General features: G+C 42.3%; 1 protein-coding gene across 1 annotated transcript in view; it reads left to right on the forward strand.

Moving 5' to 3' along the window:
* Positions 1 to 18413, forward strand: part of B3GALT1 (beta-1,3-galactosyltransferase 1) — a 123142-nt gene extending 104729 nt beyond the window's left edge. Inside the window, exon 2 of the mRNA XM_054972487.1 lies at positions 16903 to 18413. Within this exon, the coding sequence (XP_054828462.1) occupies positions 17126 to 18106 (981 nt within the window). The 5' untranslated portion in view covers positions 16903 to 17125 and the 3' untranslated portion in view covers positions 18107 to 18413. The remainder of the gene's footprint in view (positions 1 to 16902) is intronic.
* Positions 18414 to 22602: the final 4189 nt, after the last annotated feature.

The following is a 22602-nucleotide window of genomic DNA, read 5'->3' on the forward strand; positions in this document are numbered from 1 at the left end:
CACCGCCCCTGACTATTCCCCTTCTTCAATATTTATAGGTGAGGTGGATTACTAATCCATGGTCATGGTAATGACTATGGATTATTCAGGAGTAAATAAGAAATGAGGCATAGACTTTATGTGTCACATATGCTCTCCAGCAAAGTAATGCTTGTCAGGAACAATAAGAAGTGCTCAAGAGACGGCGCACTCTTCTTTTTTTTGTTTCCTCTGACACTGGTCTATAGTCACACCACACTGTTGTATAAGGACACTTTTTGCAGGAAAGGCAAGGAGCCCAGTTGCGCTGACATCCTTCCTCTAGGGACCCAAAGTTTACCGACAGAAAAGTCTACTGGCTCCAATTATCCTGTGAATCAGCAGTCAAATTGGGTATGTTTTTATTGTGACACTCCCTCCTATGTAAAAATGAGATATGTGTGACAAGTTTAATGAGGATGAGGGGAAAATACCAATGCGGTTGTACCTTGCAGAGAAATCATAAAAGAGAAGGACACAGCAGGGGATGGAGTTCAACAGGAGGGATTTATTCAATGGTGAGCATTTGTCAAAACAATCCTAATGATGTAGCCACAAAAAAAGATGAAAATTCAGGGTAGCATGACTGATCACAGGTTACTACCCTCCAGGAATGTTCATGCTCCCCAAATTAAACAGCACAACAATAGCTATTGTATGGAGTATCTAATGAGACAAGAAATAAAATATAAAATAGAAGAGTGCCTTTGAGTCATCTGACGAAGAGAACTGTGATTCTCGAAAGCTTATGCTACCGTAAAGTTGGTTAGTCTTAAAGGTGCTACCAGACTCTACTATTTTGCTACCACAGACTAACATAGCTAACTCCTCTGGATCTTTGGTGGATTTCGCACTAGGAGTATTCCTCACCGTTTATGAGCAGTTTTCACGGTCGTGTCGCTTCGAATTGGCACCAGCGAGTTTCACACCTAATCAGAAGCTCCAAATTTGCGTTGCACAGCCTGGATAGACACCTGCCTGGAAGCTTCTGTTCCGTTTCGGACTTTCGGGGCATTGCAGTGTACGTCAGCTTTTTTTTTTTAAACTTTGAGCATGCATGGTAATGACCCTGCATTACATCTTTGGACAGACAAGCCTCCCCCCATGCCATCCTTCAACCACCCACCTCCACCTCACTCTTCCTGGGGTAAGGCAGGACTTGCCTCCCCAGGGGTTAGGCATGGGGGGGGGAGAGCAGACTCATACCTGCCTCTGGCTCTGCTGAGACACGCTGAGCCAGGGCTTGGCGTGCCTTCTGAAGGGCTGCAAAATGTATGGGGATTGCACGCGCACACACTCCAGAGAGCAGAGGCTGCAGCAGCTCTTGAACCCACTGGCACAATTTGGCTGAGCTTAGCACACGGGCTGCATGAAGTGGAGAGCCAGTTGAGAGCCTCTGTGTGTGTGTACACGTCTCTCTCTCTCTCCCCCTCTCCCTCACACCAGTAATGTAACTTTAACATCCACGCCACTCACTCCTCCTCCCCCACCTCACGCTCTCACTCGCTGGCTTGAAAAGATGGAGGAGGAAGATGAAAGAGAAGCCCTGCCACTCTGACAGCGTTTTGAGAGATGCTCTTGAGAGAGGGAGAGAAAAGGAAATGGATCCACGCTGAGGAGAAGGGGAGGAAAACAACCCAACCTGGCTTAAAGAGTAAACAGGCAGCGCCAGGGCGCAGGGATAACACATAAAGCGGAGAAAGGGGAATGAAGTTAAAACACCCCCCCTCCCTTTCAGGTCCCACTCAAAGGAAAAGTATATGCCAGAGTCATATAGTAAGAGAGACTGTACGTGCAGCCAAAAAAATGGCGGAAAAGAGGAGTTCAGAGAGCTGAATTATGTGGGTGTGGTTAATTTCACACAAACCAATCAGCGACCAGGGAAAAGAAGAGGGGGGGAGGGCTGCAAAACGTTCACATTGGCATTAATAGAGTCTGCCTTGACTGGGCAGCTGATTAAAAATTAACATCGGGGTATATCCGCAGGGAGAAAAATCGGGGTAATGGGGGGAAACAGCGGCACTGCGTCCAATAACTAGCTTGTATATGTGAAACCCCTGCAAACATGGGATGTGGAACAGGTACAGACACACTTTAAAACCCGAGTGCGAAAAGTACCTTTGAGTCATCTTGTTTTTATAGCATATTTAGGCTAGTATCCTTATTAGGTACAAGAAATCAAAGCTGGAAGGCTATCTGAATTTTATTCTTGAACTGAGGAAACACTCAGAAAGCTCATTTTGTTAGTTTTAACAAAAAAACTTTGGAGTATGAGCCACTTCCGTTCTGGATTGGCCAAAAGTTCTTCACAGAATACAGAAAGAATTGTTATAATCTGTGATGTCACCCGTTCTCCCTTATGTTTCTGCTTCTTTGTAGGCAATATCACATTCTCCCAGTACCAAATGTGAGAACTACCTGAGAAAATGTGATTCCTCCCCACATAGTAAATGTTGCAGTTGCAAAATTGTTAGCTAACAAGTCAATTGGCTTCCATGGCATAACTCTTCATAGGATTGCACTGTACAAAACTTTACCATAGGAACTAACAGTGTCTGGGCTAATATCCCAGTACCTCTGGGTAAAGGGTGCCTGTTTCTCCCACCCATCCCTATGCTTGTGCATGAACTTTGGCCAGTAGTCCAGAACAGAAACTTTACCTGATGGCCAGAATCATCTATCTACCTATACCGCACTTTTCTCCCCGATGGGGACCCAAAGCAACCTAAAAACAATATACCAGTAAGATGTAACGACAGCAGCCCAGGATCTCAAAAAAGAAACTTAAGTCAAATTGCTATGGGCTGGCACTTGAAAACCAACATGACGGTACTTAAAAGACTTTGCAGGGGAAGGAATTAACAAAGTCATGGTGCCAGTCCTCCAGCCTCTATCCCCCGCTACTTCTCACCCGCCAGTTGGGGGGGGCGGAAGTATGGGGAATGGGTTCAGGAGGCAAAATGCCTCCCGGGCAAGCCGACAGTGGGCACGCTCCTGGTAGAGCGTGTTGATATCACTTTCAGGAATGACATCATAGTACTGGCTGTGGGAATGCTCCCACACTTCACTTGTGGCCGGTTTGAATCAACCCAGCACGAAGTGCAGGAGCATTCCCACAGCCAATGTGATGACGTCACTCTCAGAAGTGATGTCATCGTGTTGGTGCCAGGAGTGTGCACGAGCTTTGGATGCACACAAAATTCCTCAAAATGGTGAGTACCAGGTATCCCCCCTACCGCTGGGAGGGCAAGGGGACCTGGTAACCCTATGGCGCCACTACTGTGGAGGCTTCATTTCAGAAGGTGGGAAATAAGAACAAAGGGCCTCTATTGAAAAATGTAAAGAAATAAGTAAGTTCATAAGAAAGCAACTCTGCATCAAATTGCAGAGGTACTTTGAGAAATAAAAAATAGACACTACCTTTCATGGTTCTAATATAGAATGAGATTATGCTTGAGACAAAAAGAAAGACAATTTACCAACTGGCAGAGAATATGATTTAGGACTGTGAAAGTTATCAAACTTAAAGAAATAGCTATCAGGAAGCCATGGCCACCATTCTTATCATTAGCAGAATTTCAGCATTATTCGAGATGATGAATGCAATGAATAGATGAGATGATTTTACGTTTTTTTTAATTTCATTTAGTTTTTTGTTTTGAACATAATTGATCAAAGAAATCACAGATCATAATATCCTGGCTTCTCAACACAGATTCTAGAGAGGACAGTCAATGAAATTAATTGGTGCAGACAAAAGAAAAATCATGTCGGGTTTTGAATATCATCATCTTGAATGCACTCTCTCGGAAGCAAGATTGCTTATCGTAAAGGTCATCAGCACCAAACACTTTCCACCTTATGATGAAACACTGTTAAAGACACCCACCTGCTTTGTTGTGGGGGGGGGGGCGGTCTGATTAATTAACCATTTCACTTGATCTCTTAAGCATTTTAGTTCTAAAATATGTACTGAAAGGACTTTAGATTTTGCTTTTTGAAGAAAAATGACCACTGGCAGAATGTGAAAATAATAAGGAAGTGTAAGAATCTAAAGAGGAAGCAAATTTATCAGATTTACTAGCCTGAAATATTACATTTTTGTCACACATAGACCCTGTTTTCACTGATACACAATTTATATGGAATATTTACTTTCTTCCTTTTTTACTTACTTATTTCATTTATATCCTGCCTTTTCCCAAGGGGGACCCAAAGCAGCATACACTGTTTCCCCCTATATATATTATATATATAATTTATACTTTGTCTCATTTATACTTGTACTGTGAGTATAATATAAATACTGCATATAATGTAAATATCGTGCATATCATGTAAATACATATAATGTATACAACTTGTTGAAAAATGCATACATTTTAAAGATCATAAGTGTGGCCAGAACAGAAATGCCACCAGAAAAAGAATCATGGGTTCTTAAGAGGAAAAAAAGGATATTTGCAGGTTGACCGCAGGGTTTGGTAATTTTAGAAATTCAAAGGATTGGATCCTATCAACTGTTCCAGAGGTGTAAAGGGGGAGGAGGGACAACAAGTCTTGCAACGAGTGGAAAAGGTGGTAGGATGTAATTCAGATCAATCCTAAACAGAAACAGCGGCCGTTTTCACACACCTGTAAATGCCTCCAGAAAATCGCACAAAACTTGCAGCATGACGGCATCTTCATAGTGCGATTTCTTTTTTAATGGCGTGATGATGTCAGAAATCGGGCCATTACACAGGAAATCGCGCTATGAAGACACTGTTGTGCTGTGAATTTTTATGCGATTTTCCAGAGGTTTTGGGCATGTGAAAGCCAGCATTTAGCATAATCCGTTCAGGGTTGGATCCAATCATTCTCTTTCACTCAGTAGGGCCCAATGGCTCCCTTCAGCAGAGTCTTCCTCCTACAGAGAAAGAGTTTATTCAGCAAAGAAAGGCTTCCTCTGACAGAGAAGAGGTCTTTTTTTCCCTCAGAAAAAGTCATTCTCTATTCAAGGTTTTTCACTGTTGAAGGAAGATTCAACAGAAGAGAATCATAGGATCCATCCTTTTAGGAACTGCATGTCTGAGCTATGTATCACATTCAGACATATTCAGCCTAATTTCTAAGCAGGATCCAAGAATTGGGGTGGGGGGGGGGGGGTGAATGAGTAAACTTTAACAGAACCTGGCAGTCTGGGGGAGGGACAGCACAAAGCGCAAGCCATTTATGTTATTTCAGACATTTTTCTTTTGTTATTCATAAGATTGTATGTAGGGGATAGGATTATGTGTGTGTACAGAGGCCTGAGCTACAGATTTGTACTGGGACTACGAAAAATATGCTTGTGCCCTGTTCCTATAGAGAAAGGAACCAGAACTTAGGCCTGTTTGGAAGCTCCGTCTTTTCTCGAGGGAGCTCTTTTCTTGAATCACAGGGACAAATTTATGCAGAACTGGTTCATACGTACTTTACCTAACGTTTGGTTGGCAGTGGAAAGTGTCACTATTTCATGCAACATGTAAACTAGTTTTCAGTGGGAACTTCCATTCAGCATTATTGGAGATTGCAACCCATCTGTTGAAGTGGCAAAGACCACGCAGCACAGTAATCATTTATGGCTGGAGGGAACTGGTAGTTTGGCACTGATGTAGTATAGGGAGTAGCATTTAAGCGTAAGATTGAGGAGACCCAGGTTCAAATCCTGACTCTATTATGACAATTTCTAGACTTTTGCCCCCTCACTCCAATTAAATTACCTTGCAGAGCTGTTGAGAGGCTAAAACGGCAGAGGGGAGGACATGAGTTCCTTGGAGGAAGGGCAGAATAAAAATGTAATATAAAATAATGGGGGGCTCCTTGGAAGAAAGGGGGAGTCAGATAATGATTTGTAACCTATGAGATCTGCTAGCAGAATTGACTCATGGACTTTCCTGCGTTCTCTTCCTGCTGTAGTCCACAGAGTTGTCCTGAAGTGTTTTTCTTGGGGTCAGTGGATTCCCATGAACAGCACCGAGGGCAAAGTGTTCTTCTGTTGGAAGCAGGCAGTGCACTACAACCCATGAGTAATGCATATTTCAATTACACTAAAAAGCACTTTTGAAAGGAAAAGGAATCATGAGAGGAAACCGGATAAATAAACAAACTTTTATGAGCCACTCTTGTATCTAAAAATTGTAAACTTGTTGGGCATTTATACTTAAGAAACTTTGGAAAGGGTCATGAATATTAACAATGGTAGTAAAGATCTTTGCAAAAAAAACCCTCTCTTATTGGAACACTGGTTGGCATTCAAATATCTTTTGAAGGGAACTTGGCTATGCCCAAAGAATTTTTTGTTCTTTCCTGTACTTCATGGGATTTTATATGTTCTTTCTTTAAACATCAGACCTGCAGATTTTGAAAGTTTCCCTTACCCCAAATTAAAAAGTAGTAGTACAGGTTACTTGTCGAGAATAGATATGGGCACGAACAGGGGAAAAAAACCGAACACGATGTTAGTTATTCGTTGCCATCCATGAACAGGGAATCACGAACAACCACGAACATTACCCTGTTCACGAACATGTTCGTGGTTGGCTGTTTGTGGGAAGGAGGGGGAGACTTGGAAGGGAAGAAAGTTCCCTGCGCCGTTTGCAAAGGGCATGGGGAACCTCCTTCCCTTCAAAGTCTCCCAGCCGGCTGGAGGGAGGGGAGACTCTGAAGAGAAGAAGGTTCCCCATGCCCTTTGCGAACGGCGTGGGGAACCTCCTTCACTTCAAAGTCTTTCTCCTTCCAGCCAGCTGGAGCAGCAGGGAGAAGATCATTTCACCCCAGCAGGCTGCACTCAGCTGCTTGTCAGGGGTTTCCCTGACAAGCAGCTGAGTGGGGGATTTAAATGTCCCTCTTCCTGCACTGCGCAGCAGCAGGGAGAGGGAAATTTAAACCCCAGCAGGCTGCAATCAGCCCTTGTCAGGGTTTTCCCTGACAAGCGGCTGAGTGGGGGGGGGGTGAAGTGCCCCTGGCTTAGATTGGGGTTTCCAGGGCAACAGGAGTTCAAACAGAGTTCAGAAAGTCCATGCCTACTGTTGCCAAGGGAATTGATTGAAAGGCACCAGACTGTCTGGCTTGACAAACGGCTGATGAACACCATGAACAGGGCTTGGAACCAACACATGTTCGTGGGGAACTGGGCCTCAGGAACAGCTTGCTTGCAAACAGCTGATCTGGCTGTTTGTGGCTTTTTTTGTTCGTATTGCTGTTCGTGCCCACCTCTAGTCAAGAAACAGAAACTTGCCCTTGAGATCCTACAGAAGTAGCCATGCTGTTTTTGTTTGCTTGTACGTTCAAACTGCAAATAACCTTTTTAAATCTATCCCTCTTATTCAAAGGGAAGAAATGCATATATTCTCTGCCACCTTTTGAATGGAAGTGGGTAAGGGCGGAGAGACTGGATTTTGCCTTCCCTTTTCTCCACCAAACATAACTGGAGCTGCATGCATAACACACATCTCTTTTGGCCTGACCTGGCCTGGGATTTTCATCTTGGAGAAAATATATACTTAGCAAGCCTCTGTATGCACACTTCCTCTCATTGGGTTGGGGCTCATCTCTTTCAAACTAAGTTGCAAAGGAGCTGTGGAAGCATCAACCACACAGATATTTTTACTAGTAATTCCCTTCTCAATTCCCGTTTCCATGGCAGCAACATCAAAGTCTTGCAAGCCACTCTAGAATATGTGTGTATGTCGGAACCACGATTCTCATTCATTGCAGAATTTGGTTACCGGTCTTCTGAACAGGAAATACGGTGTGTTTGATAAAGTTGACACGCTGTAGGCAAAAATATGCATCTACTTAAACACACAGCTGGCTGATTAACTAAATTTACAACTGCTGTCAATGTGGCTATTAAACTTAGGAAGAAAAAAATGGAAGCTACAGTTAAATATGTTAAGCCAAAAAACTATGCAAGAAAAACCATGAAGGAGCCACTTACTACAACAAATTGGAAAATTCGGGCTTCTTCCTCATTAAAAAAGTCCAGAAGATTAAATGAATCTCCCTCCTCCTGAGCACTTTGAGATGTCGTAAACCCTGTTGTAGTGCAAAGCTGGAAGTGTCCCAAGGAAATGTGGTTCTTTTCCCAGTACATTTTATAGTGACCGTAAGAAGCCAACCATGTTGACCACAACATCCCGGACTTCTCCTGATGTTTTAGCAGGAAAACAGTGTCCACTTGTCCTTTATTTCCTAAGACGCACAGAAGTCAAGAATCTGGAAATCACATCCTGAGGTATGGAAGAAGGCCTTATAATCTCAGTGGCTCTACGAAACTTACCAATTTAAAAGAAGTTTGGGGAAGAGGCAGTCAAGTGAAATACCCCCCCCCCCTTTTTTTAATAGTCAATGTACACAGGGCAGTGACCCATATATCTCTCCCAGGAGAAATTCTTGATCTCATACTGATGTCTGAAATCACTATTGGATGTATGGATATTAGGGATGGATTCCTAGTGGAGAGGGAAAGATACTCTGCACATATTCAGGGGTACTTTTTTCTTTTCTTCACAGTGGGACTGTGACCTGATCTTGAATAAGTTTTGGTGTTTTCTGTAGCCAATCATATGTCTAAATTTTATCAGAAGCAATAAAATAGCATTGATCTAAAGCCATCTCTGGTGCCTACAAAGTAGTAAGATAAATTGAATACATTCTTTGAGCACCAAGCAGCACTGAAGTCTAAACTTGATTACAAGGATGAATTTGTTTTCCAAAATAAAACCATTGTTATGCCCATATGGTTTGAGGCAGGCAATAACTAGAACTGAGTAACCTGGAAAGACTTCATGGGCATATTCCAGCAAATGCAAATCACAGCTGTATGCCACTGAAATCAATGTTGGTTTAAGCATTTGTCTTTGAATTTGTTACATTTCATTTCAGTGGGGACAACGCAGTATGAGAAACATAGGTCTATCACTCCAAAATGGCACCTGTGGGTTTATGAGAGACTGAGTTATTGTTGCAGGGGAGAGTCCCTCAAAAGGAAATGATCTAACCATGGCACCGGCATACAACATACTGTGTTATTCAGACACACCCCTACGCAAAAAAAACAAATCCAGCATGTGGCCTGCTTCATGTCTGGGGGTCGATACAGCCTGGGAGAATCCCAATGTTACCATGGCAACCATAAAGTCTGAAGCAACTCCTGACAGAGTAGTCTCCTCATTAATGTTGAAGTCCCCCAGAACTATCAGCCTAGAGAGGTGCAAAGCCCAGTTGGCCAGAACCTCTGTCCGTCTCAGGGCCAAGCTACACATGACGAATGACACTTGAACAGCAAGTGGATTGAGTGGAGGGCAAGTAAACAGGGAGAAATACACTTGCCGTTCAAGTGTCATTCGTCATGTGTAGCTTGGCCCTCAGTAGGGTGTCTACTAGTACACCAGCAGAACACCCATCCTGTCCCTGGTATTCCACACAAGGCCCACCCACTCATGGAAAACACATCCTGGAGAAGAATCACTACTCCACCCCCCGTTCCCCTATTCGAGGTTGATGAAGGACCGAGTAACCTGGGAGGGGGGAGTCAATTGAGTAAGAGTCACTACCTCCTCTTCAGCCAACCAGGTCTCAGCGAGTTCAAAACTACCCTACTGGATTGTATCCTGGAGGGTTGCAGTCGTATTACTCACTGAATCAGGGTCAGAGAGGGAGAAAACCTCTGGGCCGTGCACTGTCATGACTAGGAATGGATTGGAGATTGCACAGTGTATGAGCATTTCTACATCTCATCTGCCTCCGTACAATAATTTATTTATTATAGACAATGGTCATCATGAGTAGGGTTTAGATGTATGGGTTTTAATGTTTGTATTCTACTATGGGTATTTTATTATATTCTTGATTTTTAATTTCTGTATTTCATTTTACTATTATATTATTGAAATTAATGTTTGTATTTCATGTGTATGTTGTAAACTGCCTCGAGCACCAGACATGGTGGAGAGGCGGTATATAAGTTGAATAAATAAATTAAATAAATAAACTCTCCAGGTCAGTGAATTATCACCCCAGGAATTCTAAATATGTTTTCAGGTGGCCTCATCTGCACAATAGTCTTGTTCCTTCTCGTTCGGACACGGATTAATTGAAAACTATGCTACCTGCAAACAGGAGCTTGTATGTGATCAAGGCCATGGATATTCATTCAGAAAGTCACTGCCTCAAAATTGCCACATCACAGCTATCTATCTATCTATCTATCTATCTATCTATCTATCTATCTATCTATCTATCTATCTATCTATTCAGGGATTTTTTGGGGGGGAAAGAGGTGGTGGAACTCAGTGGGTTGCCCTCGGAGAAAATGGTCACATGGCTGGTGGCCCCGCCCCCTGATCTCCAGACAGAGGGGAGTTTAGATTGTCCTCCAGAGGGCAATCTAAACTCCCCTCTGTCTGGAGATCAGGGGGCGGGGCCACCAGCCATGTGACCATTTTCAAGAGGTTCCAGAACTCCGTTCCACCACGATCTAGTTGAAAAAAAGCCCTCTACCTACCTACCTATCTATCTATCTAAAATTTCTATTCCACCCTCCCCACGAGTGGGCTCAGGGCGGATAACAACATATTAAAATACAAAATGTTATGAATGTTGAAGGGAATGATGTAACAAAAGTGAGGACAAGAAACTGGGAAACGGTTTGTTTGTAATACTGACTGTTAACTGTGAGATCCTTTAACTTGACTCCAGTAGCAAATATTGTCCGTAGAGTTATTGTGGGAACAATAAAGAGTTTCTTAGATGGTCCTGAGTGAAAACTGAGCAACTGAGTTCTCGAAAGGAGGCCCCTCTAGGTTGCTGCTCTAAAGTTTTCATTAGATGCAAATCACTATAATGGATTTAAAAGAGAGGAAGAAGCAAGGAGCCTTACTGGGAGAGCCCATGAAATAGCACAGCACATGTGCAAGGGAAAATAATCACAGTGGCTGTGGTAACTGAAGGCGAAATGTGTTATTTGCATCCGTTTATAACCCAACCGGGATGCAATTTACATCTTATGGCAGTAATGGAAGGTGATGGATGTAATCACAGACGACCTATCACAACGTGAAGTCAGTGAAGGTTCTGAAAACTGTTCTTTTTTTTTAAAAAAAAAATGTTATAGCTACCAGTCAGAGTCGAAGATTGTTCTGAAGGCAGCTGGAGAGAAAATGCAAAGATTTCGCACCTCGAGGGGAAAAATATTTAAGAGATACTCCACTCTGAGAAGGCTACCCTGTTTACTCTATGCATTTCCCTGCCCCTGTTTTGCATCATAGAAAATTGTTTTCCTAAAAGGCCAGGCCTGCATCTTCTACTGCTCAATTCAGTGGCAGAGGCAATATTATCAAGGTTTCTGTTAAAAAGGTCAGAGCCAATGGACATCAAGTCAAGTAAGGACTATTAAAGATCAAATGACATTGTGATCAATCTCAGAAAAACAAGTCAATCACATGTAGGGTAAGGAAAATCAAGACTACTCTGGAATTCCAAATATGTGAAGTCTTTAAGACTAACTCAGCATGACTAATTCCAGCATGAACTTTTGTGAGTCAAAGCCAAAGATCTGATGAAGTGAGCTCTGACTCATGAAAGCTCATGCTGGAATAAACTTGGTCAATCTTGAAGGTGTCATATGATTTCTGCTTTACTTTGCTGCAACAGACTAACACAGCTACCCCTTTTGATATTTCTAATGTTTGTGTGATGAAATGCTTAGAGTTGGATCCAAAAATCGTTTTCCACTAATTAGAGCTGCTGTAGCACAGTGGTTAAGTGGTTCAGCTGTGAATCAGCACTCTACTGGTTCGAATCCCACTATTGCCATGAGCTTAGCTTTGAGTAAGCCACTCCTCTCAGCCCCAGCTCCTCAGCTGTATTGTGGAGATAATAATAACAGTCTAGAAGAGCAGTATATAAGCGCAGTTATTATTAATGAAAGAGAGCTGATTTTTGCCCATTCCTTCTCTCACTGAAAACCCTCAGTTTTCCACTCATTCTATTCCTGTCCCTCCAGGAGCAGATTTCACAGAGTTACTGTATCTGTTTGCAAATGTTTCTTGTAATTTCATAGTCATCATACCAAAAGGTTTTTCAATTTTATTTATGTTGTCATTTTTTTCTATTATGACACTCTGTGTTTTAGATGCTCAGTGCTAATAACCCATTCGAACCATTACAGCTATGATTCTTTGCATGGTTTTCTTCACATAAGCATGATTGCTTACAATCTTAAAATGAAATCCGGCAGACAGAATTAGCATTCCACAAATGGTTGCCTGCCCCCAGGTGGTGCCTAGAATTCTCCCAGAATTGTAACTGATCTACAGAGATCAGTTCCACGGACAAAGAAGAAGATTTAGAAGGTGGACTGTATGGAATCACATCCCTTCTGAGTTCTCTCCCCTCTCCAAACTCCACCCTCCAGGATCCCGCTCCCCCAAATCTCCAGGAATTTCCCAGCCTGGAGTTGGCAACTCTTCCCACAGTTAAGCAATTTTTAAGTCCAATCGTTTTCTATGGTAGAAATTTAAGCATAGGTTTAATCCTCCAACTGAAATCAAAGGCAACTAGAAGGTCTTAATTTCCGCGAGATTGTGACCATGTATTATTTGGACCTAATCCAGCTAGAGTTAGCTGTGAATAAATCCCATTGAAAATGATGATACTTGATTCTGATGTGATCCATTATTAGTTTCAAAAGAATAGAATTGTGACTAAATGTAGTTGCATTGGGGCTAATTTTAAAACGTATTGCTTGTGCATACTTATTGAAATTTAACAACAAGGAAAGAAAGCCAAAAAGTATCTAACGGCAAAATTATTTTAATAAGCCTTTCCCAAAGTTTTCTATGGGCATCAGCAATTTTGGAAATGCTTTTAAGTACCAAGGACCACATTTTCATGCAAGCGCCTTTTATTAGTAAAGAACAAAGGGGAATTTAAAACATCATATATAAGCAGATTTATTTCTGTTCGGAGTGTGTTTGAACATTTCTTAAAAGGCCTCAGCTTCTTTTTAAAGGAAAATGTCTTATGTTCATGTAACCCTAGATGTTTCAGCTATAAAGGGGAGTCATACATTCTGGCATGAGTTGAGTTGAATATTCCCCCATCTCTTACAATATCGACTCTTGTTTCACTAGAAAGGAAGTTTCAAACATTAAAACATATTAACATTTCCCAGAGTAAGTCCCTAGTCCCCAGTTTTTCCAACTCTTATTACTGTCAGAGAAATGAAAGCATCAACATTTTTCCACAGTAGAAAGGAAAAGCAACTGTACAAAAGTTTGCTAGCCTATTGATTTAATCTAAATGTATGAAAGGGAAATTCCAAGTTATCATTTCTGAGCAACTCAAAACTGAAAAAAGAATACATCAAATTGCATCTGCTTTGTTATTGATTTTTAATGACATTTTCAACTCCTTATTGATGTGAATGCTATTTTGTTTCTGTTATACCAATAAAGGGATGATGATGATGATGATGATGATGATAAATGACATTTTTAAAAACCAGAACTTTCAAAGGTAGAAGTTCAGTTTCTGTGTAGTTCAATTAATATTTTCCACAGGGAACAATTTACCTTCCAAAGTTTATAATGTCATGTGGCTAAACTGACGTGTGTTCATTAATAGAGATGGGCATGAACCACAAAAAAACTGAACCATGAGGTTCGTGGTTCGTGGATTTTTACAAACCAGGAACCACAATCTGGCACAAACTGAGCACAAACTTAACAGGCGGCCATTTGAGAGGTGGGAAGGCTGTTTTCGGCCTCCTCCACCACCCTGCGAACCCACGCAGCAGTGGAAGAGGCCAAAAACGCCCTTCCTGCCCCTCGTGGGAGAAGGGGGAGGATGCCACGGGCCCGCAGGGCAGGGTAAGTGTGGGGCTGGGGCTAAGGCTGGGGCTGGAGGAGTGGAGGCTGGGGTTTGGGCAGTTTAAAGGGCCCTGCTGCTTGCAAGCCGCAGGAAAAGTTTATATTTTAAACTGCCCCTTTACGACCCAAACGAACCAATAGACCAGTTCATGGAAGTTCATGGAAACAAGCTTCCACAAACCACTGGTTCGCGAACCCTGAACCAGCCTGGTTCGTGCATTTTTTGGGGTCGTAATTCGATTTGTGCCCATCTCTATTCATTAATATCAACTTACTAGATAATTAGCAGATGGTATCTTGTGCCTTGCCATTTAAAGCATATCACAGGAAAATGGTCAAACAGATGCCACAAATATTGTATGCATGTGGGTATAAAGTGCCATTAAGTTGCAGACAATATGGCAGCTCATAGGGTTTTCAAGGCAAGATACATTCAGAAGGGGGGTTGCCATTTATTGCCTCTGTGTAGCAACCCTGGACTTCTTTGGTGGTCTTCCATCCAAGTACTGATCAGGGCCAGGCTTGTTCAGCTTCTGGGATCTGATAAGATAAGGCTAGCCTGGGCTGTCCAGGGAAGGGCATTATATGTATAAGAGAGCATTTATACTTCTTTGGTGGGCAAGAGTGGGAATGGGTACCCTAATATTCAGGCAAGTTATTGTGCGTTTGTATACCTATAGGTGGCATCCCCTTAAACAATACAGAGTTTTAAAAAAGAATCTCAAACTCCACTTTAAAACCAGCTTAAATCCAAAATTCATGGAACTTTTGGGAAAGACTATACAGTATTTCTTGTCCTATCCAGCTGTAAATGGAGTTGTGATCTACTGAGGGGGAGAAAAATAAGCTTAATCAGAGACTGATAGCCTCTTGGTTCTTTCATACATCTTCAAGATACATCAGCCATATCCTCCCAATGGGCACAGAACAGTTTTTCAGTGTGCCATGATGGTACAGTGTGCCATGTTGATACTTCTAAAACCATATATGTACATTATCTAAAGAGTTCCATATACCGCACTTTTGCATTTGTGAGAAGCAGGGCTCATTTCGAGGGGGAATGCGCAGGAACACAGTTCTGGCAGTACCCCAAAGAGGTCACATGTCAGGTGGCCCCACCCACCTGACTCTTGGCCATTTTGGGCCCCTTTCAGCCTGAATTGGGGCCAAAACGGCCTGGATTGGGCCGCTGACAGGTGGTGGATCACTCTCCTGCTCGCCAGCGGCCTGATCCTGACCATTTTGGGCCCCTTTTCGGCCATTTTCAGCCCCTTTTTGCCATTTTGGGCCCAAATGGCCAGGATTGGGTCCAAAACAGCCAGGTTAGGTGATGTCAGGGGGTATGGCATATGCAAATCAGTTATACTAATGACACACATCCGGTGATGGCAAGGGGCATGGCATATGCTAATGAGTTGTGCTAATAAGTTATGCTAATGAGTTCCTCCAGCTCTTTTCTTCAAAATGACCCCTGGTGAGAAGTATTTTTCATCCACCTTTACCTCCAAATAATTGTCCAGATTCTCATAGTGGACTTGAAACATAAACAGAGTCTCTCTACATGAGTTATCTGACACATGAAGAATAAATGTCAGGAGATGCAATGTTAGCCAGGAAAGGTGGTTAAAGAAGAGAGAGCTGGCGACAGGGCAGTGTGTGAAGGGACTGTGAAATACTAGAAGAGAAACTTCAGCCCGTTATAACCTCTCCAGGTCCAAGCCTGGCTCTGGAAGGCAGCTCCAGCCCATTTCCATTCCTTGCTGCCCTCTGGTTGAGATCCCACACAGTTCTAGACTGGAGAGGTGAAATCGACAGAGCCTTTGGGGCGGTGAAGATGAAATTAACATACTTTCTGAGGAGTGATCTAGCTTTTTAAACTACACTTCCCAGCCAACATTGCATCTCCTGACACTTGACGAACATGCGCTGAGGCAGAGAGATTCTGAGGCTATTGTTCTTTAGGCAAGACACAGTGCAGAGCAGCATTACTGAAGTACATGTACTCAAAGAGCTATGTTGACATTCCTTAATCTCTGATGGCACAAGGACTTTCTAAATGCATAACATTATGAGCAAAGAGGCTCTTGGCTGTTCCTTTAGAAAAGAATGGAAATAACTAATCGCTGGACAGAACTTTATATCTAGACATAAATTTACGTTGGATAAATGCATGTCTTGTTGCATTTGGCTTAGTAACACGATTCTCCATATAACCTGCTTCACATGTACAGTATTTTGATATCATACTTGATCAATACATATTTTGACTAAATTTATAATGGAGCCCATATTTGGACTAATATGTCACCCAGGCTGGCATATTAAAAGAACAATCAACAATAATTTAATATAAGGGGTGGACTTAAGGCTATTCTAAAACTTATCTAACCTTCTGTCTGTATTTAAATGCCTATCAACTGTTCCTGTGCTGAAGCTAGCATTTGTAAGATACCATCCTAGGATAAAGTGTTTTCTCACTTGGATGAAATTAGACCTAGATAAACCGAAGGAGGAAATTTATTGAAGCCATCTTTAAAAAGGGAGATGTTAGTCCACTGCTGGATTTGGTGACCAATTACTGAAGATCTTTGATAAGGTTTGGCTCATGATGTTACAGACTAGCACTGGTCTGACTCAGAGCCAATATCGGGTGTACCAAAGAAAAATGCACTGACTCTCCTAGTTAACTCCATGACAATTTTAATGGCTTTTAAGATGAGATTTTAATTTGAATGTTTCAAATTTGTTAGCCACTTTGGTGGCTCTGTGGCGGCAAAAGGCAGGGTAGAAATCTTGTTAATAAAAAAAATAAAAATAATTGGTTTCTTCACTTTTCAAAAGTGCATTAATGCAGTTTCCAGCTTCCTTCTGCACAAAATAGTAACATCTGTATACATAACAATTTAGCATTTTAAATATTTGCATTTAGATTATTCTACCATCAGTGGTAAATTGATAGAAATTATTTTCCACTTATGTTTTTCAGAAATAAAAGAACTTCATACAAAATGGAAGCTGCCACTACAGAAGGGAAAAGATTGCACTTCAGGCTTAAAATCTTTTCATTGATCCATGAACCATTTCCAGGTTCCTTTCCTACGTCTAACTGTCAGGCTTGAAAAATAACATGCTGCCTCAGTGGGACAAAGAGATGCTAATGGTAAGAAGGCTTTTTATTCACACGGCTGAATAGAAGAGTTCCAGGAACAATGGCTTCAAAAGTTTCGTGCTTGTATGTCCTCACGGTAGTTTGTTGGGCAAGTGCGCTTTGGTACTTAAGTATAACACGTCCCACTTCATCCTACACAGTCCACAGAACTTATGACAGCATCTCAATGGCTAGAAAAAATGTCTCCTTTGGCAACATAAGGACTCGACCAATCAATCCCCATTCATTTGATTTCCTCATAAATGAGCCTGAGAAGTGTGAGAACAATGCCCCTTTTCTCGTTATTCTCATCAGTACGACTCACAAAGAATTTGACGCAAGACAAGCTATTCGAGAGACATGGGGAGATGAGAACAACTTCAAAGGTATTAAAATCTCCACTCTCTTTCTTCTGGGAAAAAACACAGACTCTGTGTTAAACCAGATGGTAGAGCAAGAAAGTCAAATTTTCCACGACATTATCGTGGAGGACTTCATTGACTCCTATCATAACCTGACTCTGAAAACACTAATGGGAATGCGGTGGGTGGCCACATTTTGCTCAAAAGCCAAGTATGTCATGAAAACAGACAGTGATATTTTTGTAAATATGGACAATCTTATCTACAAATTGCTAAAACCCAACACAAAGCCAAGACGGAGGTACTTCACTGGCTATGTCATCAATGGAGGTCCAATAAGGGATGTCCGTAGCAAATGGTACATGCCTAGGGACTTGTATCCGGAGAGTAACTACCCACCATTTTGCTCAGGCACTGGCTATATTTTTTCAGCCGATGTAGCAGAGATGATTTATAAAACCTCCCTCCATACTAGACTTCTTCATCTTGAAGATGTGTATGTGGGACTCTGTCTGCGGAAGCTTGGCATTCATCCTTTCCAAAACAGTGGCTTTAATCACTGGAAGATGGCCTACAGCCTGTGCCGATATCGACGTGTTATCACAGTGCATCAGATATCTCCTGAAGAAATGCACAGAATTTGGAATGACATGTCAAGCAAAAAGCATCTCAGATGTTAGGACTTTTTACAGATGTAAATACTTTTTTTCCCCCATCTGAGTAGAGAGGAATCTGATGGTATGTTATAACTGGAAACTGGGATATTAACTTCCAGGTGGGAGTGTCCTTTAATACGTTGTATTTGGTTGTTCTTTACAACTTTTACTTTGGGTTCATACAAGCTGCAGGTTCTATTGATAATGGTCTTATTTCTCGTAATCAGAAAGGTTAGAATCACACCTGTCAACTTCAACCTTATAACTGTATACATAAGAGGACAATTGTATATCTATTCCACTACAAATCTGAAATAGGAACCTTACTGTAAGATGAGAGTGTACAATAAGAGGCCCCTGGGGCTCCTTCAGCTAACCTGCAAGTTCTTGATGAAGTGGTGATAATCCCAGCTACCTAACAAAATATCCCTCATGCAGACTGTGATCCATTTAAACATGTGGCTTTATTATGGTCTTGTGTTCCAAATTGTGTGCCATTTGTTCTTCAGGATTTCCTGAGCGATCAGTTTTGAATATAAACTTTAGTACAGATAGAATGTGATTAGTTCCAAGATCAGGTGAGATCGGGCATGTTCAGGGTGGCATGGCCATAGGCAGGTCTTTTTTTCTGGGAAAAGAGGTGGTGGAACTCAGTGGGTTGCCAGCACAGGGGGCAACTCCTGGTGGGAAGTAGTGCCCCTGGTACCACATGTGCACGCGCAAAGTCCCTGTGCATTAATGAAAGCTCTATAAATGTACACATGGAATCACAGAGCTCTTGGGATTCCAAGTATGCATTCACACACCCACACAGCCCATCTCAGCAATTAAAATACATATTGTAAATTGTAATGTTATGCAAGTTCTTTTTTTAAATGCACTTTCATGATTTCCTCACACTAAATCCAAAACGAGGCCTCAAAATGCACTAAAATCCTGTTATTAACATACAAAACAGAAAGAATGTGCCAAATTAATTTTAGACTGGATTGGATCCCCAGTTATAGGATAAATGGGTTCGTAGGCTCTGTTTCTCCTCAAAAGTATCCGGGCTAGGATTGGCAGCTCCAGGTTGTGAAATTCCTGGAGATTTGAGGGGTGGAGCTTGGTGAGGGCAGGGTTTGGGGAGGGGCTAGAGCTCAGCAGGTTATAATGCCATAGTCTTCGCCTTCCAAAACAGCCATTTTCTCCAGAGGAACTGATCTCTGTTGGTTGTAATTCCAAGAGATCTCCAGCCACCACCTGGAGGCTGGCAACCCTAATCTGGGCCCAATACCAAAAGTACCGCCTTCCAAAGTTTTAATAGATATATGGGAAGCAGAACAAAAACTGAATGCCCGTGACCTAACTGGCTTGTGAACTTATACCCAGCCAATGGACCAGGGGGAAAACTTCACTCTCTTTAGGATCCACCTCACAAGCCCAGCCAGCTCAACACTGGTTGGCTAGTAGGCTTGCCAGCTCCCCGTTGGGAAATTCCTGGAGAAATTCCTAGGTGGGTGAAACCTGGAGAAAGTGGGAGTTAGGGAGGGAAAGGACTTTGGCACGGCATAATTCCATAGAGTCCTCCCCCCAAAGTAGCCATTTTCTCCAGGTGAACTGATCTTTGTGGCCTGGAGACCAGTTGTAATTTCAGGAGATCTCCAGCCACTACCTGGAGGCTGGCAAACCTATTGGCTAGCCAGGTAATTTTGAACCTAGGTTGCTCATGCAGCCCTGCAGGAGCTCCTGGGAGCTGCCGGGCCCCGTGTTCATAGTGGTTGCACCATGCCCTTACACCCTTGCCAACTGCAAATGGGGGGGGGCTGGTGAGTCTGGGGCCATGGGCTTTAGCAAATGACATATCTATTTTTATAAAATAGTGAAATCAGTTGTACAGTTAGAAAAAGCCTGGTACAGACTATTAAAAATAGTATGCTTTTCATATGGTTTTTAAGAAATATGTGATATCATTAAAGAGAGAAAATGTTACCGGAACAACATCCATTTGTGCATCACTGATCCAAGCCAATCATTTACTTTTTAACAAACCAAAGTGTATTTTCAACTATAGCAGGCAGCCCACTGGGCAGATCCATGATGGCAGAATTACATTGGGCAGGCATTTGGTTTTTCTTTAAAAATAAAAATCTGTGGGTTAAGTAGCATGCCAATCAAAAGGAAGATTTCTTTACCAGTTCAGTTGTTCTACCGCTGCTAAATTGTATAGGCAATTTTAGCAACAATAAAAACAAAGATCAGCTTTAAAAAATTCCAACTACTTAAAAAATACATTTTTAAAAATCAGTTCATAGAGGACAGTTGTAATTCTCCCACCCTCCCTCAATTGTATCAGCATTTTTATGGACTCACCCATGTAAAGAACACCTTGACCTTTTTCCTGGATAGCAGAACCAGCATTCTGGTGACAGGAGATGACAACACCCCCGCAAGGTTAAGGAAGTACTATTTGTGCGGTAAATCTTCCATTTGTTCTGCTCTGCTCAATGCCTCAGAGTGAACGCAACCATACTGTATCAATCGTCTTGTTTTTCTCTTTGCGACATCCAGTGATATAAAACAGAATTCCAGGGGCACCTTAAAGACTAACACTATTTATTGCGGCATGAACTTTCGCAAGTCAGAGCACACTTTATCAGATGTGTGAAGGTTTCATCTGTAAGGCAAGAATGTTAGGCAGGTTCACTTACTTAACAGATGTACAGTTGAATGCATCTACTGAAGGGAGCCATGGGTTGTGAAAGTTTATGCTGGAATAAATATTGTTAGTCTTTAAGGTGCAACTGGACTCCTATTTTAACTCACTGCTGCAGACCAGCACAGCTACCCATCAGGAATTCGTTGCAGTGATTTTAACAGAGAATACAAAGGTTAAACTCCCTCCTACAATTACGGGCAGCCTCCTTTCTCATTGCAACATTCATATACATATTCTGCTTATTTCTTTACTTAGATATTCCATTGAAAGTGCAGGCCTAAGCAGAGCAGCCTTTTAACATCCATCGATTTAGAAGATTATAACTGTGCTGGGGATGGAGCTGTTGAGCATCTTTGATGTTTGTGGTCGACTCAGCCGTCTGCTCTTTTTAGAAGCGACACCTGCAACATGACACACAGGTCTCGGGGTTGTGACTCGTCTGTTGTACTCACTAGATTCAACCTCCACTCCTAAGAAGAGATTGGTCCTCTCATCTTTGACAGTACCAAGTCACCTATTTTCAGGGGGAAAGAGAGCAGATGTCACTACATTGTACACAGCACTTTAGGTCCCAAATCGATGCAGGCAGCAGTATACCAAAATGATTATCAATACTGTCAAACCCAACAATGCCGATCCTCCGTTGTACAAACAGAATAGAGGTTCACTGAAAACAGCAGTGATGCCCAGACTCTGGGAGCTTTGAAAAGGAGACACACACCCACACACCATGGCTGAATCCACACACCCGTGGAGCGTCCCGGTGTTGCGCTAAATATTCGCTAAACACCCGGAAGTGTAGCGTCTTTCTAGTGCGATTTGGAAATCTTTCTAGCGTGATTTCTGAATCGCGCTAGAAAGACGCTACACTTCCGGGTGTTTAGCGAACATTTAGCGCAACACCGGGACTCTCCGCGGGTGTGTGGATTCAGCCCAAATCGCACACTGCTTGAGAAAGTCAGTTTCAACTGCAGTTTGATATGTGGCATGGGCAAGAAGGATTGTTTGAGAAATTCAAGCACGACGATCCCCTGGGCTGCATAGAGATGCACATCAAAAAGAGGCCCGCAGTGCTGCGAACATGTTTTGAGCTCTGCTTGAGAATGTAGCATATAAACAAATGCAACGGTGATATATGATAATGCCTCTGACTTTCCTGTAACTGCCACCTCCTCTTCCCTCCAGTTCTTTTGATCTCAATCATAGGTTTTAAGCGTGGGATTCCCTGGGGGGTAAGTAAGTAAGTTGCGGGTTTGTTTTTGAAAGCAAGAAGGGAAGAAAATATGACAGAGCTCGCATACTGTACAGATTTTTTTTAAAAAAACAGGAAATTATTGCTACTAGAAACATGACTCAGAAACTTAGGCCCAAGTGACACATGATGCTCAGTCACGTGTCATTATTCCTCCATCGATATCTATATATATATAAAGGCAAGTGTCGTGACTGACTCACCCAGCCCAAACCCCTGGACCTAGAAACATGAAATTTGGGGAGAACATTCCTTTCATGATATAAACACCCACTAAGAAGGGATTTTAAGAAATTCATCCCCCTAAGGAGGTAAAATGTGTTTTCTCAAAGGGCCACTCTTCCCTGATTGGGCCAGCCTTTCCAGGTCATTTGCATATGTGGGCTGGTTGGGGCTCACAGTATTCCACACCTCATCCCCTCCAGAGACTGTTGGAATACAGAGGTCATTTGCGTACGTGGCCTGATTGGTCCTCACCCTCCACATTCTAAACAGTATGCAGTTGCTATTGGGAGTCATTGAATGTGTCCTGAGGTAAAATGCACCTCCCAGTCTTCCCCTAAAAGTTCA

Source organism: Eublepharis macularius, chromosome 2 (genome assembly GCF_028583425.1).
Source record: "Eublepharis macularius isolate TG4126 chromosome 2, MPM_Emac_v1.0, whole genome shotgun sequence".
NCBI classification, from domain to species: Eukaryota; Metazoa; Chordata; class Lepidosauria; order Squamata; family Eublepharidae; genus Eublepharis; species Eublepharis macularius.